We start from the raw sequence: 24,692 nt of genomic DNA on the forward strand, positions 1-24,692 counted from the left end.
TGTTGGATAATACAAATAGCATTATTATATATACACATACACAAACACTAACACACACTCACACACACATACACTCAAACAAGTGAATACGAAATATTCCATCATCGTAGTAGAAACCAAAATCCTGTAGTAATCAAAAATAGCGTTAAACGATATTGTTAAACATACACGACTATATATATATATTATACGAAATATCGAATAGCCTCTAAATATGTATACACCCACAAACATACACACACACACATACACTCATATATATATATATTTTAGTATACAACATTATATTAAATAAACATTAAGAGACTGAAAAAAAATCAATTTTAGTTTTCATAGATCAACCAAAAGGTAAGTTCATAAAGTATTTTCTTTGTATATATATATATAATTAATTTTATTGAAATTTGAAAAATCTTTATTATGTCAGTGTAAACACACAGTGTATATAGTACTAGTCATATATACATATACATATCCATATATGCTAAAGTATATTTCAAATATGCAATTGCATTTTCCTAAAATACAATTTCGTTTTTCTCATTTTGTTTAAAACTTAGCACAAAAAATGTTTCATCATATTCGATTTGTGTAAATTAGAAGACATTTGAAATGATTTACATAATATTTAGAGAGACAGAGAACAAACTATAACGTATTAAATATAATGGAATGTCGTTGGTGTAGTTGTGCACGTCCGTCCAGAGATATATGTAGATATATATATATCTGGGCACACAATGCATAAATGTAATTGGCTGGTTGATAACTTAAAGTACAATTGTAACTTAATCTGATAAACAATTTGTGTAAAATAAAGTCAACTAAACAAAAATGGACGGTTTTGTGATGACTATTGAGTGGTCAAAAGTACAAAGTAAAATAAAAATAATATTCGATTTGCCATCAAACAAAAGCAAAACCTAATCAAAAATCAGCAACCAATTATTAACCAATTTCAAAGCAAATGTATTGCTCAAAATAATTGGCAGTGTGTGAAAAGGGGGAAAAAGCCTTGGGTTCTATTCTCAATTGTAATTATAATATTCGTTTCCTAATTCGTTTGATTTTGTGTGTGGATTTCTCTTTTATATATATTTTGTGTGCTCAGTTGTATTTGTTTTTTTAAGGCGATTGATTTTCAGAGATTACTGCTTCACTGTCTGTTATTAGATGAAAATCTCTGTACGCTTTCTGACCTGATGGCCAGTGGTTGAGTGCAGTACAGCATCATCCGGATCATCGGCACCATCGGCGCCCTGATCCTCGTGCGTCAGATAATCGCCCTTGTGCCGATGCAAATAGCGACCAATAAGGAAGAACATCAAGAGCAGCAATAGGAAGAGTATGACGAGCAGGACTAAAAAGGAAGAGCAAAGTATTAAAAGGGAAACCTCGTCGGTTGAACACCTCGAACTTACATGCCAGCAGTACAGCGTTCACTTCATTGTAAGCCTTGCGCAACTTCTCCTCATCCACCAGCGGTGGCGGTCTGGTCTCAATTTCAATGGGCGGATGCGTCACCGGCTCGACGCCACAAAAGTCTTCAGTTAATTGAGCTGCAAGAAAGGTCGAAAATGTTAACCTGCTGTTGTGCTTGCCAAGCCAAGCTAAACTTACTGCCAAGCGATTTGACGTTATTGGGCGGATTCTGCTGGAACATCAGTTTCAGTGGATAAATATCATCGAACTGCACACGCGATACGCAGCCCACAAAACCGTCGGTCATGGAAGTGTTTTTGCCAATGTACATGTACTGAATGTTATTGAACTGTGCATCGGCTGACTCCTTGATGTCGAAGTGATACTCCACGGGCTCGTAGTTATCCACATGCAGCACCACCGTTGAGCCGCTGTTCCTACGCATAAAGCGCACGTCATGATACTGACCCAAGCCGAAATGTTTCTTGGGGAATATGATTTCCTGACGTTCAAAGCCAAAGTCAAAGACGCAACGCAAATGACCTGCAAAGAGAAAACAGAGGGGTGTTAAAACATGTTCGATCTATAATAGAAAAATTAGCCAAGTACCGGAATTGGAAATTTGTATAGTCAGATATTCGCCAGTCAAATTCGAAGAGAAGCCGAGCAAGAAGCCCTTGGGTATGGTGGTTGTGAAACCCACACGAATGTTCTCAGCAATTGTGGAACGGAACGAGCCCTCGAACTCGTAGCGAATAATGGAACTGGAACGCAAATTGACGCCAATCTCTGTAATCGAAATGTATTAGTCAAGATAGCAATAATTAACTTATAGACTGGAGTACCATCTGCGCAAATGGGTCCCTTGAATGCACTCCAGCGGCAATCACAGCTGTAGCCATCGTAGCGCTCAATGCAGGTGCCGTTGTTGAGGCACGGACTGGATTCACAGCGACCCACGCAGCCAGTGCTAATGCCATAGAGACCGCGCATCGAGTACTGCTTCAAGTCAACCATCTTGCCATTGAGTAGGAGCGCACGTATGCAGCCCACGTAGCCATCACGATACTCTGTTGTAGAGCCAATCACCAGGTCCGAAGTCAGGTGAAGAGCACGCACGGGGCCTGGTGGCTCGCGCACTTCGGCCTTTATGGAGCCATCAACAACTAGACGAGCTTCCTTTCTGTTGCGCTCCACGCTCACCGTGTGCCAGTTGTTGTCGTTCAGATGATAGCTGGTGCCAACGTTGACGCCCAGTGGACCGCTGCCTGCTTGATACTGGAATTGCAACTTGTTGCCGCCAATCAGACTTAGCTTGATGTAGTCGGTGGGGCCAGTGGCATGGAACAGCACTGCGTTCTCCTGTGTGGTACGGAATTCCAGGTAAATGTCGCCCGAATGACCCATATCGAAGGGCGGCAAATTAATGGAAGCATCGGCTATGCGGAATGTAACAACATTGCTGAACAGATCGTCGCCCTCACAGCGCATGGGGCCCAGTGTGTAGCGGCCATGCTTCTCATCCAGCGGCGTGCCAGTGTCTCCAAACTTAACCGCACGCACAGGTAGATGTTCCTTTTCCCGGATATCGCCGCCATCCTCCATCCACTCCAAGCTATTCGAATCGCAGTTGCACCACTTGGTTGGATCGTGACATTTGCCCAAAATGCCACACTCGCACTTGCGCGAACCAGGCAGAGCGCCAGCCCAGTAATCCATGGGCTGATTGTTACGTGAGATCCACCAGGAGAAGGGACGGAAGTTACCAGGTTCAGCTATACAAATAAGTGACAATTAACAACTACAAGAAATCTTGAGATTTAAATAAAATGTATTTACAAGGCGAGTTGAAGAGACGCGAGGAGCGACAGGAGTAGCTCAGACGCTGCCAGCAGCTGTGCGAGCGATTGAGAAGTGCTTCGATTTGCAGCTGATTGGCATCGTACATGATGGACTGCGCAAAGGAGCCAGGCTCCTGGAAGCCATCAACAGTGGTCGTATGCTCCTGGCTGTGACTCAGTGTGGTAATAACGCGACCATCGGCTGAGGATTGAACTGATTAGATTAGCTGCTATATAAAGCAAAGCGCACACACTCACAATAGAACTCGCAGGTAACGGGGAAGGGCTCTAGAGGACCGCTGCCATCGACATCGATATTCAGGTTAACGCGCTGCTGCACATGTTGCACATTCTTCAAAGCCTGGCAGGACAATGGATTGTTGGCTGTAAAGAGAAAATAATTGAGTTTCCTGTACACTTCTAAGGCCTTCCTATCTTACAGGTATGGCAAACGGCGCCGGCATATCCAGTTTGTGAGCAATCGCAGAAGAACTCCATGCTGTTCTGATGACAGATGCCCTTGTGCTGACAGGGATTTGGATTGCAACGATCAATCATTTGGCAGGCATCGACAACCACCTCATCGCCACAGCAAACCTCCTCGCCCTGCACCCAGTCCTGAGGCAGCTTGTAGTTGCCATCCACAGAGATGAGCCGCATGCAGCCCACAAAACCATTCTTCTCCTTGCCGCCAGCAATATAATACAAGCGTCCAGTGGCTATCTGCAGATTCTTGGTCGTTGTCATCGGGCGTTGATCGATGTTGAGGATCAGGCGATTGCGCTCAATGGATAGCACAAACGAATGCCATTTGCCATCGTTGAACTGCTCGTCATAGTTGTCCAGGATGATGCGAGGCTTGTCCTTGGCCTTGAGATCAATCTTAACCTTGCCAAATTCCAGAAAGACTTTGATATAGCCGCCAGAGTAAAAGTCGTGATGTAGCATCACTCCGCTCTCCTCGTACGTGCGGAAGTAGAACGAAACATTCAGGCGCTGCGAGTTCTCATAGCCCTTCAGTCGAACATACGAGCCGCGGGTAGTGAACGTAACGGGATAAATGGGCGGCGAGGGGCAGGCATAGATTGTGTTGACCTTGTTATACAGATACGCCTCTCCCAGCTCATAGCTTTCCTTCATGGTTCTTATAAAATTGGTCGAGTTCAAATAGAGGTTCTCCAAGCAACCCGAGAAGTTCTGTTGGACTATGAGACCTTCCTGGACGTTGGGCACGCCGCCCAAGTACAACTCTCGATTAAGATTGAGGCGACTGAACTCGCCTTGAATGCGACCACGCACGATGACACGATCCACCGAGAAGATGATGTCCCGTCGATTGCGAGAAATGACAACATCGTGCCACACATTGTCGTCTAACAGACTGCCCACAGAGAGGGAGGTCATGATGCCTGAGCCCAGATCAAGATTCAGCACCATCTTATTGTCCTTCAGCTGCAGCGCATAATAATCGCCCTGAGTGCCACGCGAGTACATCATGACACCATTCGCATAGGCCGTCTTGAAGCGGAAGCGTATGGACTCCTGTGACGAGGCGATGGGCTCACGGCGCAGATCATAGCGCACCAGTCCAGTGCCATTGAAGTAAAGGTTCTCAGAGACTAGGCGAGAAATGTGTATTGATTAAATGTGATCTTGATCATATCTTATATACGTTGCATAACTGCAAGGGAGACTCACTGTATTCACAGCCATAGAGCTCGACACGCATTGAGATGCGATCATGCCAGCGTGTGGGATTGATGCGCACCCACTGTGCTATGATGGGCACCTCGAAGACATTGTAGTGTATGGAGTTGCCATCCGTGTTGCCTTTGAACATCTACACAAACAGGAGAATCGAGAGAATCGAAATGAATATTAACAAAGCCAACAACCAGAGAGACAGCCCATATTAAGTCAAGTTTATTTCTTCATCAATTAAGATTTAGTTACGAGTGAGTTTTTCCATAGTTAGTTGTGTAATTAGTTGTTAGTCACTGTACCTGCGGCTCGCTCGTGGGATTCACATACGAGCGCCAGTATTCACCATCATCCGAATATTGAACAATATATTCCGTGACAAACTCATCTGTGTGCATGCGTCCCATGGTCGCGATCTTGCGGACCATGTGTGCCCCGCCCAGATCGAATGTTAGAAAGTGATTATAGGTATTCTCGACGGGTGTCCAAGCAGCGTTACCTGCACCAGTTTTGCAATGCGGGTTAAGATTAAGATTAAGTTAGACAACGAGTGTGAAGAGCTAAACAAGCCAAAACCAACACATAAACACATTAAATAAAGAGACATGCAAACAAAGCGAAAGCAAATAATACAGCACAAATGCAAACAAAATAACAAAAAAAAAAAAGGTTAAATATTAGTGAAAATCTGTAAAAATGTGCAGCTGCTAGCCAGCCAGCCAGCGAGCCACCACCACCACCGCCAGCACCACCAATGCCACCAGAAGTAACTTAGCAAACACACACACACACGCACATTCAGTGATTGGATTAGTGTCATATGAAGAGGCGGGTGGTTCGCGCTTACCTTAACATTGCCGCCGGGTTCTTTATAGTCGGCAAATTCGAGATCTGTGATGCCGTAGCTAATGGTGTACTCGGTCACATACTCATTGCTGTGCGGGCGTCCTTGCAGCGCAATGTGCGTGACATTCTTCACCACACCCAAATCAATAATCAGACGTTGGTCAAAGTCCGAGCTCTTGGCTGACCACGAGGTGCCAGCTTTATGTATGGAGTTCGGGTGCGGGTGGGAGGTTGGGCAATAAAAATTAACGATACATAATTTAAAAATGAAAATAAAATGAAAACAAATGCAATTCAGGGGTTAGGGGGTTTCGATTAGCCATAGACAAAACGTTGCCCGCCAATTAAGAGGACATAATTTAGACCGATTTCGTTTGACAGCTGCAAGTGCTGCGACCCTATATATATATATATATATATATGTAGAACCAGCAAAGGTCCTTCACAGCCATGGCAAGGGTAAGGGCCCAACCCTCTGTGGCAAAGTACCATTCGCATAGGGGTGTTAACACTAAAAGGACATGGGCAAAAACAATTGCTGCATGCGGAGATTTCGCTTTTGTTTTTAAATGGCTGCACTCCGTGACCAAAGACTGTGTGAACACTCTGGGCATATTGCATCTATAGAGCATCCGATTGCCTGCGATTTATATGAGCTAAATTGCCCTCAAGTTGGGTTCAATGCCGCATACAACTTGCCCCATCGATAAAACTTTGGTTAACAATTCGGGTATAACACAATAAAAATAAATATATAAAAAAAAAAAAGAGGAAAAAAACAAAAGTCGCTGAACCTAGCTACCAAATCGCTACCCTTGCCAAGCCTCGTCCTGTTTGCATATATATGTATATATATATCTATATATATATAAAGCAAACAAAGTTGTCTGGCCCATGTCTGGTGCCCATTAGAAGCAAATCGCGAGTGCCTACGATTTGGGTTTATTGCCTTTTGAGCACATTTCCGGCTTATTCTGTGCTGTTTCCATATATGAGAACAGCTGCTGGCCACGCCAGCATGATTATCAAAATCACAACTATATATATATGTACATTTATTTGGGAATCAAATATTACTAGCTATTCATGTCGTTTATGCGGCTTGAGAAGCGCTTTCTGGCAGTAGGCAACCACATCGGGTTGGTCGGCTTTGGGACTTTGTTCGATCAGCTCTTCGAATGGTAGAAACTCAAATTTCGCATGCTCCAGTGGCAGGCAGTTACGGAATGCAATGGCCGCACAGTACTTGGGCGTCAATAAATGCTCTTCGAAATGCCATTGAGTCATGGGCGTGCCATTGCAGCAGAGCGTGCTACCACATAACGGCGACGAGGCCTCCTCCAAGGGGTGTGTCGTGTCCATGTCAAAGCTTATCTTCTGCAGATCAACTGTAATGCCCACGCCCAGCTCCTTGACATAGGCTTCCTTCAGGCACCAGTGACGCATTAAGGCCTTCAGCTGCGCCCGCTCATTGTGCTGCGGCCTGCCGATGTAGCTCCATTCCTGTGGCGAGAACTTGCTCTGCATGAGTCGAAAGAATTCCGAGAGAGGCTTGCCGCCGTTGTACTCGATCTTCATGACATCCGTTCCAATGCCGAATTCAGCATCGTCTTTGCTGTCGCCCTTAACGCCCGCCAGCAGCACCAGTTTGCCCTGATGGGAGACATTGAAGCTGAGAGGGGGCGTGCTCTCAGATTGCTGATCCTGCACCCAGTAGGGCTTGCCGCGCACATCCCTGGCGAATTGCACTTGATGGTAGGGCACGTTGCTGCACGTGCTCACAAATTTACGCATTAACAGCCGTCCAATTAGCGAGGACAGAAAGTCATCAATAAAATGAAATTTCATCAAACGCTTCCGCTCCTCGGGCTGTATGGCAGCCACGGCGTGAGTCAGCTGCGGAAGCGTGGGCGTCCATGTGCTTAAATCGAACGCCCATCGCGAGCAGATGTGTTTGTTCATTGGATTCGAGGTGCAAACCGTGTGCTAATGCCTTTTTATTCTATTAAATTACAAAACATTGTCGCCTATTTTCGCTTAATCAACTAATTTGCCAAAGCGCTGCTTCCTCTTCCTCTTGGGCATTCAGCCCAACGCGCCGACACGCCACGAGCGAGTTAGCATCGCCGAGCAGCGAGTAGAGTTGTCAACGCGTCTGATTTGGCGGCGCTCAATTCAAAAATAATTAATACAAAAACTAAACATAACTCTACTAAAGCATAAGGTAATCAAAAGTCTAAGCAAACTAAAAACAGTTTCAAAAAACTCAAAGAAATAATCAACGACAACGAAAGAAACAATGAAACGAATACGAAACGAATGTGTAAAGTATTTTGACTTACCGTTTAAACGCGCCTTTTCTGGGCCACGTTCTGTTAGAGATGATGTTGCTGTTAGAACCGCACGCTCCAGCAGTGGTTGATTGCACTCATAGTCGGAGAAATAATCGGAGAAGGAATCTGTAAAGCAAAGAGAATTATTAGACTTTGTTTGTGATTATAATTGGTTTTATTTATTTATCCTTTTGCTGTATATCTTTGTATCTCACTCTCTCTCTCTCTCTCTTTTTTTTTGTCATTCTCTCTTTCTGTCTACCCCTCCCACCCTGTCTTTCTTTCGCTCTCTCATTCTTTCTCTTCATTTGGCTCCCTTACTAACGCGATCTCTTTATCCACCCAATTCACAGCTCCCTATCCCCACTCTAGGCGATTTTCTTTAAGTAAACACGTGCCAGGCCATCTTCCAGTCGAGCACACTTGATTATTTTCTTAAAAAGTTCGAAAAATTGGCTGTCTGACCTAAATAGTCTTATTGGATAAATGCGCTTACATATATAAACTGTCACTGGCATAAATAAAATTGCAAAATTTCCGAGAAAGAAAAGTAAGTGATACTCGCTTGGACAGAGGCCAATACAATTTGAGTTCAAGAATATATTCAATTATAATTTGTCTATATATATTCGTTTTCTTTTTCTCTTTTTAGGTCCTTGACTATAGCATCATGCGGCTTTTTGGTGCTTATTTTTATGAGCCATAAATATGGCCGGAGAAAGTCGAGCAAAAGTGTAAATGCATATATAATGCCATTTATTTATTGCAGTGCAATTTGTTGACTCCTCTGTTATCTCTTATTTGTGTAAATATTTGGTTGCCATGACTCGACTGAAAAGCTTGACTGCAATAGAAAAGTGCCCACTTAGACGTGTGGCACCCGTGATAACAGGGCACGGAAATCCTAGCCTCGACAATTGTCTCTGTCTGCGTTCCCCGACAACCCCCAAAGGTGGCGTCGCCTTTGTGGGTGCAGTTCCTGTTTAAACAGCGCCACAACCACAAAGGAAAACAACCCTTAGCTGACTGTGGCTGAAGAAGGCTAAAAGAGTTCACGTGTGCACTTAGTGTTTGACTTTAAAGCTGAAGCTTCATGCTTTTTACACCCATTTATCATTGTTTACTTCAGCTAGATTTTTAAATTTTTTATATGCTGATTTATTATCATAGCAAGAAATTTGCCAAAGAAATATTTTTGAGTATATTTTATTTTTTTATTTATCAAATATGTCTAATAAGTTGACGTGAAACATTTTCCGCATATAAAACTTGCATGTCTCTAAGCTTCTTAAGCAACCCTATGGAGCAAGTCTTATAAAAATAAGCATAGAACGCACGAAACGCATGGCAAGGACTTTCAGCTTAAATTGTCGAAAATTGGGGTTGGAGCAGAGCAGAGCAGAGGAGAAACATGCAGCAGATTAGCTAGAGTCAATCGTGATATATGTACACAGTAAAGTTATATACAATTACAAACATATGCCCAGCCCAGTAAGGAATATCCGTGACAGGTCGTGACAAGGAAGTTAGCAACCAGCCAGCCAACTAGAACACGCACATTTTGTCGAAAATAATCAATATAGTGAATTCAATTTGAACTAGTTTTTGATAACTCAACTAACTTGAGTTAGTTTCTTACATTATGACCTAACTACATGCAATTTCATTTCGTATGTTTATTATGATTCTTAGACAAATCAGTTTAGTAGTAATTTCAGCATGTTTTTATACACATAGATATTTGTGTACAATAACAATAAAAAGTATCTGGCTAATGTTCTCAATGATATATAAATATGACGTGACCGATATATTGAAAAGTAATTTCCGCCTGTTGAAAATTTTTGGAAGTGAGTATGATGCAAGCCTTGGCCGGCATATAATTATAAGCATCGAAATAAATTACCAATGAGAATGCGGAGAAATGTTTATTTTTAGTCATCAAATGTTTGCACATGAACTTTAAATGTTTATTGTTGTTGCTAGCGTTCAATTAATTATTAATGGGCAACACTAAATGGTCGATCTCTTCGCTCTGAAAATCTTTGCCAGGTTGACATATGGTTGCAGCAGCCACGTGTTTACCTTGTGGCATGCGCATTGCAGTTGCAACTGCAACAAAAAGCCGGTATAAAATACGCGTCCAATTAGATTTTACAATGCTCCAATAAGCACAACGAGTTAAAATACAAAAAAAAAGGCGTTGTTTGTTGGTTTTGTTTTGTTAGCGCTCTTCGTAAGCAGCGTTTTGGATCTCATTAGGTGGGAGAGAGATAGAGAGTAGAGCTCAGAGAGTGCACGATCGTTACGTTTTGAAGAGCGAGTTAAAAGCGAAGCACAAACAAAAAGAAAAATGGAAAATGACGAGTCTTCAGCGTTTGGGGAACACGCCCAAAACTTGGCTTAGACGAAATTAGAGTTTTTCACATCATGTAATGCTTATATTTCAACAAATCTATAACTTTTATATACATATGTTAAATATGCACATATTTTACCTGCGAATGCGATTCCCACGGTGTTGCTGCACAGCAGCAAAAAGCAGCAACCAATTGAAATTGTTGTCTGTTTTAGAGTTGGTTGCCTCATTTTGGCGTTTGTACTATTGAGAATCACCAAGCCACGCTTTAAAAACACATTTATACTGAATTATTTAATAATGTTTCACTGAAACTGTTCACAGTTAATTTGCACTTTTATTGGTGCAGCCAGCGGGACAATTTGTTTGGACAACCCCGCGGCTCTGGCGTCGTCAACGTGAACAAAATGTAGTGTGATTTGTTTTGTTTTACTTGGTGAATGCACTATTCTTATATTACTTCGTACTCTCTGTTATGATTGTGCGTGCGCCCAGCCCAAACGTACACAGCGCTCCGTCGTTTGATTAGAAAATAATAATTAACGCTGCGACTAGATGACACACACGTCTCGCTAGATTCCCAATGACTTAATAGTATCGATACACCGACAATTCTAAACCTTATCGAGTACAACAAATTTTATAGTCGATAATAATTCTCTTAACATCACTACATCGAGCGTATTTTTGCGTTGCGTTACTCATTTATGCGTTACGTAAAGCGAATCACATTACGTTACGCTCCCTTTCTGCTACGCCAGAAAAATTTGTTGGCGTGTTTGTCAGACGTTGCAAAGTATTTTGGTTTTTGTGTCAAACAGTAGATAGTTAAAAAGCAAAAATGTACGGCGGTGACGACTTTGGTAACACGGTAAGTGATTGCTACATCAACCTAACTGCATGCGGTGTATTTGCAATAAGTGCAAGTCAACAAAGATCCGAAATAACATAACCCAACTTTTTGCGACCCGCCACCGTCAACAAAAATAAATCAGAAATACAAAACTATGAAAATAAACTTCTCTTACAGGACTTCTACGATGATTATGCGCACACCGGCGATCCACAGCTGGATATGGAGTACGAGCGCACCTTCTACGCCAACCGCATGCCGGATAATGTGAAATTCTTTCTCATGAACTTCTGCCAGGCGATCAAAGAGGGGAATCTCTATGACATACAAAATATGTATGAGAACACATTCCCGCAGATCAGCGATCATCATTTCGACAAGAGTGCCTGGCCAGAAGAGCAGGAAGTGGGTGCGATTGTGGACAACGACAAGGTTTTTCTTATACTGTACAAGGAGCTTTACTATCGTCACATCCACGCTCGTATTCCGGGTGGCCCGAAGCTGGAGCAACGCATTAACTCTTTCTTCAACTACTGCGATTTCTTCAATCTAATAATTTCTTCTCAAAATCCTGTCATGCTGGAACTGCCCGACATCTGGCTGTGGGAGTTGGTGGATGAGTTTGTTTATCAGTTCCAGAACTTTGCGCAATATCGGTAAGTTGGTCAGCGATAGTTAAAACAGAGGAAAAGTAATATATAAATTGTTCTCCACAGCGCACGTTTGACGGACAAGTCGCAGGATGAGATTCAGCAGCTGTGCGTGAATCATAGCAACGTGTGGAGCATTTTGTGTATTCTGAATGTGCTGCACTCGCTGGTCGATATCTCCAACATCAAGAAGCAATTGGAGGCCATCTCGCAAGGCATCGATCCACAAACTGTGGCCGGCGACTTCGGCAAGCTTGGCTTTTACAAGATGCTCGGCTACTTCTCTCTTGTTGGTCTGCTGCGTGTGCACTCCCTGTTGGGTGATTACTATCAGGCTATCAAGGTGCTGGAGCCCATTGAAATCCACAAGAAATCGGCCTACTCGCATATACCCGCCTGCCAGATATCTACGTCCTATTATGTGGGCTTCGCCTATATGATGATGCGTCGCTATGCGGATGCCATACGCACGTTCTCCGACATCCTGCTATATATTCAGCGCACCAAGCAGCTGTATAGCACGCGTAGTTACCAGAACGATCAAATCAACAAGCAGGCAGAGCAGATGTATCATCTGTTGGCCATTTGTCTGGTTCTGCATCCCCAGTGCATTGATGAATCCATTCAGCAAGTTTTGCGCGAAAAGAACTACCATGATGCCATGTTCAAGATGCAGTGCGGCGACCTCGAGGTTTTCAAATCGTTCTTTGTTTTTGCATGCCCACGTTTTGTAAGCCCCTGCCCACCGGCAGCCGATGCGCCCATGGAGGACTATGTAAAGGATCCCATGGAGCATCAATTGCTGGTTTTCATGGATGAAGTGCGCCAGCAAAAGGATTTGCCCACTACCCGCTCTTATCTGAAGCTCTACACCACATTGCCACTGACTAAGCTGGCTTCCTTCATCGATCCCAATGCAAGTGAGGATGATGTGTCAAAGCTGCTGATACGTTTGCTGTGCTTTAAGCATAAAATGCGCAATTTGGTCTGGAGTAAGGGTCCCAGTGGACTTGAGGGCACCTTCAAATCCGGCTCGGAGGTGAGTAATAAAAGAAAATCTCTAGATCGAAATATATTTACGACGCATCTTCATTACAGCTCGATTTTTATATTGACGATGATATGATTCATATTGCTGATACAAAGGTCTCACATCGCTATGGCGATTTCTTTGTGCGTAAGATAATGAAATTTAACGACCTGAATCGCAAGCTGAAGAACATCAACATTTAAACACTAAAGCCCAATTACATTGTAATCGTACGTGAACTATATAACTATATATTCCATTTGGATTGATTCAGTTTTGGTACCAATAAAAAAACAGAAACTTCAAATGCGCAGCGGCGCAGCGAAAGGTCAAAACAAAATAATATGTTTCTATCATCCCGCATAATTTTCCCGAATTCGAAAAAGGTTTTAAGTTTTAACATTTAGTTTATTTTCTTTAACAATACCATTTTTTTTTTTTTTTTTTTTTTTTGTTATATAAAATTTGTATTACTATAAGGAAATTCAATAATCTACTCCTATTATGTTTTGTGAGTTTTCTACAATTTCCGACAGATCTCTCCGCCAGGTGCTCGCAATTTTTGCAAATTCAGCACCTTAAATTTTTAGTTTGGAATGTGCGTATTGCTGTATAAAATTAAAATCTTCATATTTCGTTCGGCATCTGCTTCTGTTTTATAAAACACCGTATAAATTTCTTTGGTAAATTAACTATGCTTGATTTTAATATGTTAAATAAGTAATTAAGGGGAAAGAGTATAAGTTAAGAGCGATTAAAATAGGCGCAGAACACGAGAAACAGCTTCCGCATTTGCACCCAATTACAATAATAATAGATTAAAAAAAAAGGAGAGTTAAAATATTTTCAACTTAAGATTTAACACACTTTATACACGAAACAACGCTTGCGCTTTTCACTGTGCTCCTCTTGACGGGCTTATAGGCTAAACACTTAATGAAACAATTTACAAATTACGGACTTCTTTTGTGTGGGTTCGTCAGCTATTCCGCTAATCGACACTGACCGTGCGCTGATTAACATCAATCAGATAGATAGCCTTGTGATTCTGCAGCACAAAGTCAACAAATGCATTGATCGGTGCTATCTCCTCGAGGGACGTGTTCGTGCGGCCGGACCACAAGAAATTCGGACCAAATACAATAGCCAGGTTCGATGAGGTCATTTTGTTGAGATCCGCACAGTCCACAACTCGCACCAAAAAGTCCACAAGGTATTTGAATAGCTCGTAATTCTCTTCGGGCAGTTTTTCACGTATCAGCTGGGTAACGTTCCTCGAACGCTCCTCCTTGGGCCAGTCTAGGAACTTGGTCACATCATCATACAGCTCGAAGGTAAGCAGTGGTTCGGCGAGGTCCCGTAGGAAACTCTTGAGCAGACCCGCTATGACATGCACATTGACGTTGCTTAAGTCCACGTCTTCGCCACGATTGACGCGCTCCTTGAGAGCCATAATCTCACTATGATTGCCGGAACGCCGGAAAATACCTTCCGTGTCGATGACGCCCGTGATCGAGAGCGAGTCCACACACTTCCGCACAATCGGCGGTATGGAATTCAAGCATGGACTGTGCATAACGATGAACTTCAAGGTCACGCCAAACTGCATCGTTGGCCGCCCATTGGGTGCTGCTGGCTGCGATGCGCGGCCACGACTCGGATTCAGTTTATGGTCGAAGTCGCAAATGGTGTCCGGCAGCTTGAGCTTGTTCAGGCCCAAAGCCTGACGTAGCTCATCGAGGCTGGAGATGTAGACTAGCTTTTTGCGAAACTTATCGCTGATGAATGGACTGAAGAAGTTCCAGATGACGCGTATAAACCACGTCGGATGCACCACATACAAAGTCTTTAAGTTTTTACGAAAATTACGATCCAGCTCCTTGTACGAGTTCCACAGGAATTGCGCCGAGGGCTTATTGTCCTCCTTGAGACCCTGATGAAAGTAGACGAGTATATAGTCGTTCTCCACAAACGGTTCAATCTCTTTGATGACTTGTCTGGTGAATTAAAGAAATTTATTAGTTTATTATTTAAAGATAAGATATTACCTAAATTTACCGCACAAAACCTTCGAGTTGTGACTTTTCGGGAAAGCGCGAGGCGTAAATGCCAAAAATGTGACGACCTTGTTTATCAGTGCCCAGGAAGTCGCATTTGTTCTTGTTACCCTGAAAGTTCTCGGACTGCTCACGCAGCTGGTCTTCAAAGTCGTCCTCTAGGGGATTTGGTGCCTCTTCTGTCTCAAGTTCGGGATCTGGAAACGGATCTGCAAACGTTTACAACGTCATGCTCAATTACACCGAGCTTAACTTACCATCGGCTAGCACAAAATCGCCGACCATAACATCTTCTGTGAATAAAAAGCAAGTGTTTAGTCACTCCCTTGCTCATTGTCTGTGAGCGCACATTATATGCAAATAGTTCTTACTCTCTAGGGGCGCTGGGGACAACAGCTCGGTATCATCAAACTCCAGCTTGGGCTCGCAGTCATGCAGATCGGATAGACTGGGCAGCGGCTCGTCAGAGTTACCCACAACTGAGCTAATGGCGGGCCCTTCGCGTTTTTCGATAAGAGATAAAAAGAATTTATTAATCTCTTAGGGCTACTTTTGGAGTGGTTACAAATTTCAGAGATGTAATCTTACAAGTTAATGCTTTTCACTTAAGTATTTTGTCGGCCTTAGGCAAGAAGTTAGAGTTCGGATTTGTGTAAGTGAATAAATATGAATCAGAAAGAATTTCATGAGTTATTTAGGAGGGGGCTTCAAAACGTTTCTTAGTTTCAATTTCGGTTATTTACAAAGAGAAGAAGACTAAGCCACACACAAAGTACAACAGTAAACAAATAGCAAACAGCGCAGCTACAAAAAACAACTAGTAGTAAAACTGTACGATTTTATGCATGTTTTTTGTATGTTTTGTTTAATGTACGTTCTATTTACAGTGAGACATCACTAGGAATAGGCATGAGATTATAGTAAATGCTCAGTTTAGGTTAGTAGCACAAACAATGTCTGGGGGGCGGGGAGTATAAGGTTAGTCTAAAGCAAGGCATTCTTTACTTTTTTGGATTACAGTTACAGCTAACGTTTAATTCTTAAGCGAGCGCTAAAGCATTCGAGACTCATTTTTTTTTTTTTTTTAGAAAGCCAGAAAAAAGCAAAGGTTAGAACGTAAACAAATTGTTAACAGATTTATGTTTATATAATTACAAACTGAAATTAACAAAAAGGGTGCCTACGGACAGTTAGGCAGCGGGTCTTACCTGGTAATCGTGCTGGGAAACGTGAATTGACATCCATTGCCTCAGTGAGAGGTTTTTGTCGTTGTGAGAAATTTGCTGATTGTTAAACGGCGACACCTGGCAAAATTAAAGAAAACAAATAGAGGTTGGGTATATTAGAGTGTTGAATACACTGTTAACAGAAGTAATAGCCACTAAATACAGCTATAACCGTTAAGATCTGATCGTATAGTTGAAATAGTTAAAGCTCGTAGCTAGTCGTATATATTGGAATATCTGTTACTCTGTATATAGTATAACAGTTTAGGATGGATAAGTTAAGTTTGCTTGCTGATAAGATACGAGTTTGAGCTACGGGAACAACTACAATTATTTGCTATGTTATAAATAGAGTTATAAAATACTTATACACTGACACCTTTGAACAGTGTATTGCAGAAACTACAATTCGAATACATTAGCCAATATTGGGTGTATAACAACTATTCAGATGACGTCACATCTTGCCGCGACTCTGTCGAACTTGTAACAACTACAGCAACAACAACAACATGCTAATAAACTTGTTTCTTGCTCTTATCGCACGCTGTCCCCACCTCTAACACGGTCTCCGCTGCTGCTCTGCTGCTCCTGCTGTTGCTGCTGATGATGTTAATGTTGAGCGCTGATTCATATTCTACTTTATCACCAATACAACAACAACAATAACAGCAACGACATCAAAAACAATTGATTTACGCTTACTGGCAATAGGTTATTCTTGCTTCGGTAAAGTTAAGTCGAGCCGAGGCCGAAGCTAAGCACGCAAAGTGGAAAAAGGGAGAATGGCGGCGACGCCTACGCCCACCACCAAAATAAACTACAGTATTTGCATGTACATATATACATCCACACAAACGCAGCCACATACATAAACTTGCTGCGACGCAGCATTTAAAAAGTCATTATTTTTAAGTCACGCTTAAAAACATAAACACGTATTCAGATTTGCTTAAATCTTTATCAAAAGCTTGTACCATTCATACTATTTTGTGCGTCACTGTATATGCATAGAGACATTAGAAAACATATACATTATGTGCATATGTGTGTATGTACATATGTATGCAAATGTAACAATTTGCAGTTTTTCGTTTTTTGCCATTCATTACGTGCTGAACTTGGTGAACATTAAAAATCACTTATCATATGGGAATTGCGCATTTGATACTACCTCGAACTGACACATATAGTATTATTTACTTTATTATTGTCAAAGAGCTTTTTATCAGCAACAGCGCAACGGCAAAATGAGAGGAAAACGTACTTCACAATACACAATTTGAAAATTTTATTGTCTGACTTTGCTTTACTTTCTGTTGCTTAAGATTAACACTCGAATATTTACCTATTATAACGTTTAATCTTCAAAATATTCCAAAAACAAAATCGCAACAAAATTTCGAGTGCAGACAAAAAGTTTGTATGTTTAACTCTGCGCCAGAGCAGGGCTGGCAAGTAATAAAGCAATACCTTCTGTCAGGGCTGAAGAGTAAATGATAATGATATCACTTTTCAATTTAATATTTATCATGTTAATAAACATCACATACGATAAGGTGATAAATTTCTTTTTATATATTATTTATTCTATTATTTAAGATTACAAATAAATAAAACTTTCGTCAAGTTGCAATCGATGGTATCGATATATAAAACATATCTGCTACACCAGCCCTTGTTTTGACTGACCGACGTTCACGTTATTTTGGTATAAAGCACAATAGCGTAAAATTTCATAAAAATGGTTGGTTGGAGCCGTTTGCTGCTGCCAGCGGCACAATTCGCCAAGAATAGGGCTGTACTGCTGACACCAGCCACAAGGAATGGTAAGCACAACTGCTAATGCATCAGATGAGGGTGTAAACACAGCCTGCATTACGCAACCACAAATATGTTTCCATGGATCTCCATTTTAGCCCTGCAGCAGCAATTGCGCCGAATGGGAGGTGATCATGAACACCATCACATGACCATTAAGCCCTCACGCTTCCAATGGGACAAATTCAAGGATCTAATGCACTTTTACGTAATGATTGGCGTACTGCCGATCACCGCTCTGGTGTTATATGCAAACATCTTCGTGGGACCCTCGCAGTTGGCCGAAATCCCTGAAGGCTACGAACCCAAGCATTGGGAATACGAGAAGGTGCTGTTAAAGTGATCTTTATTGTACTTGCTCATATTAAATATGTGTTTCGCTTTTTTAGAATCCAATTTCCCGGTTTATTGCTCGGTATATTCTAACCTCGCAGCAACAGGAATACGAGAAAGCGCTGCACAACATCTTTGAGGAGAACGAAAAGGCGCAAATTCGGTAAGACTATAGACACCCAATACAGCCTTCATTGTTAACAATTCCCTCCACAGCCTGCTCGAGGAAAAGATTCGCAAAAAGATGTCCGAACGCAACGATTACCAAGCCTATTATTATCGCCCATCTGTAGCCAAATATCACAGAATATCCAAGGAGGCAGCCGATGAGCTGGAAGCACTGCGTGGCGACTAAGCCGTTAACCTATTTAAATCTTATTGAATACACGAAATTGTTTTCAAATGTGGTCCTTTAATAGTCGTAATTAAGACCTCTCTTTGAGGGAAATAAAAATGTGAAATTTATAAGATTTTTCCAGCGTCAATTCCTATACAATTAACATAACATAAACATAAAAGTTAACAAATAAATACTTATTTAAGTAGCCACCCGCATATCCAGGTTTAGCCCCATGCTTGATTCTTGCAATAGTATAAAACCAATTTACCATTGGTGCCATGGCATTCGTACAGGTTTTTGATGATCTGGTCCGGCGCAGGTGCAAATGTTTGATTTACATATAAAAACTGCTCAAATCAAAATATGAATTAAAAACTGGGAAGTTTAGAAAGATCTGTTCGTATACGTACAATTTTTTCGTTTGAGTCGAGTTTGAGGAATTTGTGTATAAACTTTTGTATCCAACTGACTGTTTTGTTGGGATCTACGGTCCATGTGCGTTTCTTTATAATGGGCACGTTGCCAGTTGCGTTTAGCAGAATGCAAACTAAAAGCGATAAGAAAAACAAAACATTGTGCAGTGAGCAGGTGTTCGAGGAAGCAATGGCTGCATCTTACTTTTTGCTGAATCCTTGTCGGGGGGTGCTGCAACGGATGTCGTTGATGTTGTTGTGGGAGCTTGTGTTTCCTCCGTGTCCGTCATTGTTTGGAATGTTGTAAATCACGCTATTTAATTTTATATTTTGTATTTTAATCAGCTCTGCATTTAGTGCCTTTTGTTTAAGAATTATTTTAACCAGGGCTGCAGCGGGAACTAAACCGGAACTAGTTATTTTCGGCACTTCAGAAATACCAGCTCATTTTATTCAATAGAACCAGTTTAGTTTACTCAACGAACACACGTGCTGGCTCTTTACTAATAAACATTAAAGAATTACCGTTTATAATGAATAACAAACTGTTTGATGGCTCTGACGATGATGCGGACGATCTACAATTATCTACTAATCAGGATTATGCCAACTCGTATAATGTTTTGCGCAAAAAGGAGCTGTTACAGAAGTGTAAACTACCTATTGATCTTTCATGCGAAGATCTCTTTAGATATTTCTAATATTGTGGCTTGTTTCAGATAAGGATCGGGGTCTAGATATCTCAGAGTCGGAGCTGGACAGCGACAGCGAGTCCTCCGATGAGGATGAAGTGGATGTTAAGTTTGATCAAGAGTTTTTCAAAACTCTTGCTTCGCTGAAAAGCAAAGATCCTCGCATATACGACAAGGAAACACGTTTCTTCAATGAAAAGGCGGACAGCGAAAGCAACGACGATGAAGATGCACCCAAAAAGAAATCCAGCAAGAGTAAACCGGTAACCTTGAAAGATTACGAGCGCAAAGTTATCTTGGAGCACAATGGAAAATTTGAGAGCTCGGACGATGAGGCACAGACGGAAAAACAATTAGAGCGGGCGCAGTCGCCTACAGCTGTGGAAGAGGAAAGACGTCTCAAAGCAGAGTTCAAGAGTGTTATGAACCGTGAAGATGATGACGAAGATGAGGAATTTGGTGGCATCTTTAAGAAGCGCACCAAAACTCAGGCGCAAACCGATGCCGAGGAGGCAGACTTTGCTAAATGGCTGGCCGGCAAGCAGGCGGATGCAGAGATCGACGCAAATGCAAAGCAACAGTTGGCTCCACTCAAGCAATACTGGAGTAGCAACAAGTTAACTCAAGGAGAGAGTTTTCTGCGTGACTACATACTCAATAAGGGCTATGCCAACACGAATGAATCCGAAATTCCTACGTACGACGAGATCGTGGGAGAGAGCACTCCATTGTCGGATGACGAGAAGGAGCTGGAGAAACAGGCGGAGTTTGAGCAGAAATACAATTTTCGTTTCGAGGAGCCAGATGCAGATTTTATCAAGCGTTATCCAAGGACAATTGAACAGTCGCTTCGTCGCAAGGACGACACACGCAAGGAAAAACGTAAAGAGATAAAGCAGCGCAAGGAGCAGGAGAAATTGCAAAAGATGAAGGAATTGGATTTGATTAAGGAAATGAAACGCAAGGAGATTGAAGAGAAAATACGCAAACTAAAGGCAGTTACGGGAAACGATGAGCTGGGCTTTAAGGATGAGGAACTGGAGGAGGATTTCGACCCGGAAGCACACGATCGACGCATGCAGGAAATATTCAATGATGAGTACTACGAAGTGGATGAGGGCGAAGAAAAGCCAGAGTGTCCTTCAGATATTGAAGAATTGGCAATTGAGGATTGGGATAACTACGATCCAAAGCAATACAATGGGCAGGATGACGAGGGTCATTGCGAAGACGATGATTTTAATATGGACTGTGATTATGATCCAGTCTCCTCCAAGCAACAACTGCAACAGGAGCTGATCGAAAATACTCGGAGTCGAAAAGGTCGCAAGGGACGACGCAATCGTTTCATGGAAATGATTCAAGCAGAGAAACCGCCGTTTAATCCAGATGACGAACAGACTTATGGTGACTATATTGATGAATACTACAAACTGGACTATGAGGACATAGTGGGCGACCAACCTTGTCGTTTTAAGTACGTGGAGACGACGCCGAATGATTTTGGTTTAACGATCGAGGAGGTTAGTGATGAATAATAATGTCTTGGTAGAAGGATCTTAATCTTTTCATACTTTCAGATCCTGTTGGCCAAGAACAAGGAACTCAACCAGTGGGCTAGTCTTAAGAAGGCTGTGCAAAACCGTCCTGAACATGTGGAGAAAAGAGAGCAGCGCTTGTACAAGATGAAAGCCAAGAACGAGGATCTTAAGCGAAAGATTTTCAAAAGCTTATACGGCGATGGGTAAGAGTATGGACTATAAATAAAATCTTGTGCTAAGATTAAGCATATTTGCAGCTCCGATGATGAAGAGGAAAGTGGTGCACAAGATGGAACCCAACAAATTGTCAAAGCGGACTCCAATGAGCAGCCTGCTGCGCCACCTGCAGAAAAGGTGCCCACAGAAACCCTATCGAAGTCCAAGCGAAAACGGCTAAAAAGAAAAGCGGCAGCTGCAGCTGCAGCGTCAACACCAAGTGCAACTGTTCCAGCTCCAGTTAAGCATGAGGAGCAGGAGAGTTCAGATCTTATCAAGAAGGAAGAAGCAACATCTAGTGAAATACCTGCCAAAAGACAGAAGATTGAAAAGGATAAGCAAGCACTGAAGACTTCGAATGAAGCGAGTGGGGCGCCGGCTGCAACGAATGGAACACCGCCAGCTAAAAAGAAAAAGTTCGAAAAACAGAAGCCGCAAACAGATAAACAGGTGGCAAACAAGGACAACTCGAACAATCCATTTGCTAAAAAACAAGTGCTTAACAAAATTGATGTCAAGGGAAATGATGCAAACAGCAATCCTTTCAAAAAGCAACAAGCTCAAAGGCCTCAACAAACTCAGCGGCCGCAACAAGCCTCAAGGCCTCAAAAAGGTCCAAGGCAGAAACAAGCTCCAGGACAGCAAAAAGTTTCAGGAAAGTCACAAACTCCAAGGAAGCAACAAGCTCCAGGACAGCAACCAGCTCAATCAACAGGCGCAAATCCATTCAAGAAAGCAGGCAATAAAAGCGAAGCACCACGTTCTAAGCGAGACTTTAAAACCAAAGGCAAAGCGAATAATTCTAATCCCAACGGCATCAGCGATGATCGGCTCAAGGCCTACGGCATTAATCCGCGCAAGTTTCACAATCGGCAAAAGTATGGAAAGAAAGCGCAGTGAGCAGTCTGTAGAGGAAGACTGTGTCATATATTGTATATACTATATATATATATATTGGGCACTCACTGCTGCAATATAGTCTTATCATTATGTACATAAAAACATATTAAAAACCGTTAAACAGATACAAATTAAAAACAATAAACTTTAAAGTGGTTGGGTTACGTGGTGTCCACTGGCTCCAAGGCGGAGTCAGAGTCTTCCGCATTATCGTCCTCTTCCTTATTCGACTGCTTACTTAAATCACGTTGCAGTTGTAGGCGACGCTCCTGGATGCGCACACATTTCGGGCATATCATGTTCTTCCGGGTGAAGCACACACGATGGTAAATGGAATTGCATTGATCACACTTAATGCAGCCATCGTCAAAGGGGAATATCACCTCGTTGTTGCTGCAGATCTCGCAGATGTACGCCTTCGCTAGGCACATTTCACAGCTACGTATATGGCTGCCAAAGACCTTGAAGACGCCTTGCAGGAACTCAGCTAAGACACCCGATTCAACCTGCACGAGATCACCAATTGAGTAGAACTCATTGGACTGCGCTAAATGTCGGCGTCTGCCCAACTGTTGATCCACGAGCTTCTGCTCGGCAGCATCTTTGCAGGCAGCAAGATAGTGTCGCATATGCACCAGATTCTGACGCAATTTCTTAACAGTACAGAGCTTCTCTAAGAAGACAAATAACTTGGGGTTCTCCTCCTCCAGACGGATGAGCGGCTTATCAAGGAACAACTGAATCTCTTGGAGACCGGTTCGCGAGACTTTCCTCGGCGTAAAGTCCCAGTTGTGCACAATACGAGCAGGCACAATAAAGCTATCATTCCAGTGGCACGAAGGACAGTAGTAGAGACCGCGATAGTCGCAGAGTCGTGGCTCAATCCAGGAATTCTCTGCAAGAAATGTTTGTGATTAGCTGGTACGCTACAGATAACGATGCTCTGTTAGTTACTGAAATTAAGCAGAGTCGAGCACTCGGCACATTTATAGCGCTGCGCTGCTAAGCCAATCTCTGGGCAAATATCGGAAATCGGATATTGACGATCGGAGGCCAGCACATGAGCACACACACGCTGCACACTGTCAATGCATTTTTGGTGAACCAGGTAGCTGCAATCGCTGCAGATGTAGGCCGCCTGCACCACTCGCCAAATAATCCCGGCACAATGATCACAATAGTAGCGTTTGGCAGCTGCCTGTAGGCGGTTACGTGTGTTTGGATGATGTGGTACAAAATGGTGTCCCACCACCGACTTAATGGCATTCAATACCACTACATCCGTGTTGGCCACCGCCTGTGCCTCTTCCAGCTCCTGTAGCGAATAGCGCAAGTCCACCAAATGCCGCACCAGCCACCGACGTTCCTCACTGCATTCATCACTCAGCAGGACAAGATCGCGACAATGCGAAATTGCTGCCTGTAAATCCTGGCTATTAGCATCTGAGGTGAATATCAAGCGCCACTGTTCCTTCACCAGAGATGCGGGAATGGGCAACGCCTTATAGTCCGTATGCTGTGGAGCACTCTCCTCGGAGACAGTGGAGCTTGAATGTGACAAATTTAGATAGCTAGTAGCTGTTGATGTACTTTCGTTGACAAATTGTGCAACTGCAGTGGGTAAATTGGTTATACTCTCACGCCAGGAGCTCATCTTGCAAACAAACAGCGCAAGAGTTACAATTTATTTACTCATCTGCACTTACGCCTTTGTTTGGCAATTAAACAGTGTTGCCCTATTAAACAATGGTAAAAATACAAGAATGTTGCTAAGTAAAAATACTATTTAACGTTTGTCTGTCATTCAAATTATAGAGCATATTATCATTAAATTCCATCATTTCTTAATATCTTATCTTTTTTATTTCACAATACCATGAAATTTATAAAGGTACTTTGATTCATATTTTTTGGCGGACATTTGAACAGACATATATAGTTAACAGTCACGTAACATAACATTAGCTTAACATAACAGCACTCACGCATTCGGTTCTCATTTGTCATGTGAATGGCATTATATAAGAAGAAGCAGTGATATTTTTTTTTGTTAATTGCAAATTTCTTAGAGCGGCGTGCAATGTAAATCGGCATTTATTTAAATATCGAAAATAAATT

At 42.3% G+C, this 24,692-nt stretch overlaps 8 protein-coding genes and 1 long non-coding RNA gene across 12 annotated transcripts; 4 read left to right on the plus strand and 5 right to left on the minus strand.

The window, feature by feature from the left end:
• Positions 1-364: 364 nt before the first annotated feature.
• Positions 365-11,098, minus strand: LOC6581641 (neurexin-4). Of its 2 annotated transcripts, none has more exons than XM_032731932.2 (12): positions 10,642-11,098; positions 8,153-8,269; positions 5,812-6,008; positions 4,962-5,103; positions 3,704-4,882; positions 3,522-3,647; positions 3,262-3,465; positions 2,268-3,197; positions 2,032-2,211; positions 1,621-1,965; positions 1,422-1,559; positions 365-1,360 (listed from the first exon to the last, which is right to left on the minus strand). In XM_032731932.2, exons 1-12 carry the CDS (start codon positions 10,730-10,732, stop codon positions 1,170-1,172), a joined length of 3,840 nt encoding a protein of 1,279 aa, XP_032587823.1. In that variant the 5' UTR covers positions 10,733-11,098; the 3' UTR covers positions 365-1,169. The 2 variants fall into 2 exon arrangements, with proteins under 2 accessions (XP_032587823.1, XP_015017436.1); XM_015161950.3 differs by lacking the exon at positions 5,812-6,008 and adding an exon at positions 5,267-5,463 and having other exon boundaries at positions 10,642-11,097.
• LOC26528203 (L-aminoadipate-semialdehyde dehydrogenase-phosphopantetheinyl transferase) lies at positions 6,849-8,067 on the minus strand. Its single transcript, XM_015161951.3, has one exon. The coding sequence runs from the start codon at positions 7,770-7,772 to the stop codon at positions 6,891-6,893; it is 882 nt and encodes a 293-aa protein (XP_015017437.1). The 5' UTR covers positions 7,773-8,067; the 3' UTR covers positions 6,849-6,890.
• Positions 8,377-9,347, plus strand: LOC122757467. Its single transcript, XR_006357513.1, has 2 exons — positions 8,377-8,693; positions 8,796-9,347. It is a non-coding gene; the product is annotated as an uncharacterized LOC122757467 (long non-coding RNA).
• Positions 11,099-11,234: 136 nt separating the features above from the next.
• On the plus strand, positions 11,235-13,375 carry LOC6581642 (eukaryotic translation initiation factor 3 subunit L). Its single transcript, XM_002007330.4, has 4 exons — positions 11,235-11,373; positions 11,533-12,011; positions 12,072-13,044; positions 13,104-13,375. The coding sequence occupies exons 1-4, from the start codon at positions 11,344-11,346 to the stop codon at positions 13,236-13,238; spliced, it is 1,617 nt and encodes a 538-aa protein (XP_002007366.1). The 5' UTR covers positions 11,235-11,343; the 3' UTR covers positions 13,239-13,375.
• A 335-nt stretch (positions 13,376-13,710) lies between these two features.
• LOC6581643 (rho GTPase-activating protein 68F) lies at positions 13,711-17,773 on the minus strand. 3 transcript variants are annotated; one of them, XM_002007331.4, is made up of 6 exons: positions 17,667-17,773; positions 16,301-16,396; positions 15,464-15,589; positions 15,350-15,385; positions 15,094-15,289; positions 13,711-15,032 (listed from the first exon to the last, which is right to left on the minus strand). In XM_002007331.4, exons 2-6 carry the CDS (start codon positions 16,335-16,337, stop codon positions 14,027-14,029), a joined length of 1,401 nt encoding a protein of 466 aa, XP_002007367.1. In that variant the 5' UTR covers positions 16,338-16,396; positions 17,667-17,773; the 3' UTR covers positions 13,711-14,026. The 3 variants fall into 3 exon arrangements, with proteins under 3 accessions (XP_002007367.1, XP_015017440.1, XP_032587824.1); XM_015161954.3 differs by having other exon boundaries at positions 15,094-15,301; XM_032731933.2 differs by lacking the exon at positions 17,667-17,773 and adding an exon at positions 15,681-15,714 and having other exon boundaries at positions 15,094-15,301; positions 16,301-16,382.
• Positions 17,774-17,987: 214 nt separating this feature from the next.
• Positions 17,988-18,942, plus strand: LOC6581644 (NADH dehydrogenase [ubiquinone] 1 beta subcomplex subunit 5, mitochondrial). The gene is made up of 4 exons (XM_002007332.4): positions 17,988-18,147; positions 18,238-18,467; positions 18,529-18,635; positions 18,689-18,942. The coding sequence occupies exons 1-4, from the start codon at positions 18,063-18,065 to the stop codon at positions 18,825-18,827; spliced, it is 561 nt and encodes a 186-aa protein (XP_002007368.1). The 5' UTR covers positions 17,988-18,062; the 3' UTR covers positions 18,828-18,942.
• Positions 18,865-19,621, minus strand: LOC6581645 (autophagy protein 12-like). Its single transcript, XM_002007333.4, has 3 exons — positions 19,431-19,621; positions 19,223-19,359; positions 18,865-19,159 (listed from the first exon to the last, which is right to left on the minus strand). The coding sequence occupies exons 1-3, from the start codon at positions 19,513-19,515 to the stop codon at positions 19,037-19,039; spliced, it is 345 nt and encodes a 114-aa protein (XP_002007369.1). The 5' UTR covers positions 19,516-19,621; the 3' UTR covers positions 18,865-19,036.
• A 48-nt stretch (positions 19,622-19,669) lies between these two features.
• Positions 19,670-22,719, plus strand: LOC6581646 (protein KRI1 homolog). Its single transcript, XM_002007334.4, has 4 exons — positions 19,670-19,876; positions 19,945-21,440; positions 21,498-21,661; positions 21,716-22,719. The coding sequence occupies exons 1-4, from the start codon at positions 19,759-19,761 to the stop codon at positions 22,572-22,574; spliced, it is 2,637 nt and encodes an 878-aa protein (XP_002007370.1). The 5' UTR covers positions 19,670-19,758; the 3' UTR covers positions 22,575-22,719.
• On the minus strand, positions 22,579-24,319 carry LOC6581647 (differentially expressed in FDCP 8 homolog). The gene is made up of 2 exons (XM_002007335.4): positions 23,529-24,319; positions 22,579-23,469 (listed from the first exon to the last, which is right to left on the minus strand). Exons 1-2 carry the CDS (start codon positions 24,226-24,228, stop codon positions 22,736-22,738), a joined length of 1,434 nt encoding a protein of 477 aa, XP_002007371.1. The 5' UTR covers positions 24,229-24,319; the 3' UTR covers positions 22,579-22,735.
• Between the last annotated feature and the right edge of the window lie 373 nt (positions 24,320-24,692).

The sequence above is a fragment of the Drosophila mojavensis genome, unplaced genomic scaffold, assembly GCF_018153725.1.
Source record: "Drosophila mojavensis isolate 15081-1352.22 unplaced genomic scaffold, ASM1815372v1 contig_74, whole genome shotgun sequence".
In the NCBI taxonomy this organism is placed as follows: Eukaryota; Metazoa; Arthropoda; class Insecta; order Diptera; family Drosophilidae; genus Drosophila; species Drosophila mojavensis.

Bases quoted from the DNA above. Each gene is read 5' to 3' on its own strand.
- LOC26528203 (XM_015161951.3), bottom strand. From the start codon at position 7,772: ATGAACAAACACATCTGCTCGCGATGGGCGTTCGATTTAAGCACATGG.
- LOC6581641 (XM_032731932.2), bottom strand. From the start codon at position 10,732: ATGAGGCAACCAACTCTAAAACAGACAACAATTTCAATTGGTTGCTGC. The intron at 3,466-3,521 runs GTGAGTGTGTGC...TTCAATCCTCAG, and splicing joins CGTTACCTGCGAGTTCTATT to CCGATGGTCGCGTTATTACC. The intron at 1,560-1,620 runs GTAAGTTTAGCT...CCTTTCTTGCAG, and splicing joins TAACGTCAAATCGCTTGGCA to CTCAATTAACTGAAGACTTT.
- LOC6581642 (XM_002007330.4), top strand. From the start codon at position 11,344: ATGTACGGCGGTGACGACTTTGGTAACACG. The intron at 12,012-12,071 runs GTAAGTTGGTCA...TGTTCTCCACAG, and splicing joins CAGAACTTTGCGCAATATCG to CGCACGTTTGACGGACAAGT. The intron at 13,045-13,103 runs GTGAGTAATAAA...TCTTCATTACAG, and splicing joins CCTTCAAATCCGGCTCGGAG to CTCGATTTTTATATTGACGA.
- LOC6581643 (XM_015161954.3), bottom strand. From the start codon at position 16,337: ATGGATGTCAATTCACGTTTCCCAGCACGATTACCAG. The intron at 15,386-15,463 runs GTAAGAACTATT...TTTTATTCACAG, and splicing joins GTCCCCAGCGCCCCTAGAGA to AAGATGTTATGGTCGGCGAT. The intron at 15,033-15,093 runs GTAAATTTAGGT...TTAATTCACCAG, and splicing joins CAACTCGAAGGTTTTGTGCG to ACAAGTCATCAAAGAGATTG.
- LOC6581644 (XM_002007332.4), top strand. From the start codon at position 18,063: ATGGTTGGTTGGAGCCGTTTGCTGCTGCCAGCGGCACAATTCGCCAAG. The intron at 18,468-18,528 runs GTGCTGTTAAAG...TCGCTTTTTTAG, and splicing joins AGCATTGGGAATACGAGAAG to AATCCAATTTCCCGGTTTAT. The intron at 18,636-18,688 runs GTAAGACTATAG...TTCCCTCCACAG, and splicing joins AACGAAAAGGCGCAAATTCG to CCTGCTCGAGGAAAAGATTC.
- LOC6581645 (XM_002007333.4), bottom strand. From the start codon at position 19,515: ATGACGGACACGGAGGAAACACAAGCTCCCACAACAACATCAACGACA. The intron at 19,360-19,430 runs GTAAGATGCAGC...TATCGCTTTTAG, and splicing joins CGACAAGGATTCAGCAAAAA to TTTGCATTCTGCTAAACGCA. The intron at 19,160-19,222 runs GTACGTATACGA...TGATTTGAGCAG, and splicing joins TCGACTCAAACGAAAAAATT to TTTTTATATGTAAATCAAAC.
- LOC6581646 (XM_002007334.4), top strand. From the start codon at position 19,759: ATGAATAACAAACTGTTTGATGGCTCTGACGATGATGCGGACGATCTA. The intron at 19,877-19,944 runs GTAAACTACCTA...GGCTTGTTTCAG, and splicing joins AAAGGAGCTGTTACAGAAGT to ATAAGGATCGGGGTCTAGAT. The intron at 21,662-21,715 runs GTAAGAGTATGG...GCATATTTGCAG, and splicing joins AAAAGCTTATACGGCGATGG to CTCCGATGATGAAGAGGAAA.
- LOC6581647 (XM_002007335.4), bottom strand. From the start codon at position 24,228: ATGAGCTCCTGGCGTGAGAGTATAACCAATTTACCCACTGCAGTTGCA. The intron at 23,470-23,528 runs GTAACTAACAGA...CATTTCTTGCAG, and splicing joins CTCGACTCTGCTTAATTTCA to AGAATTCCTGGATTGAGCCA.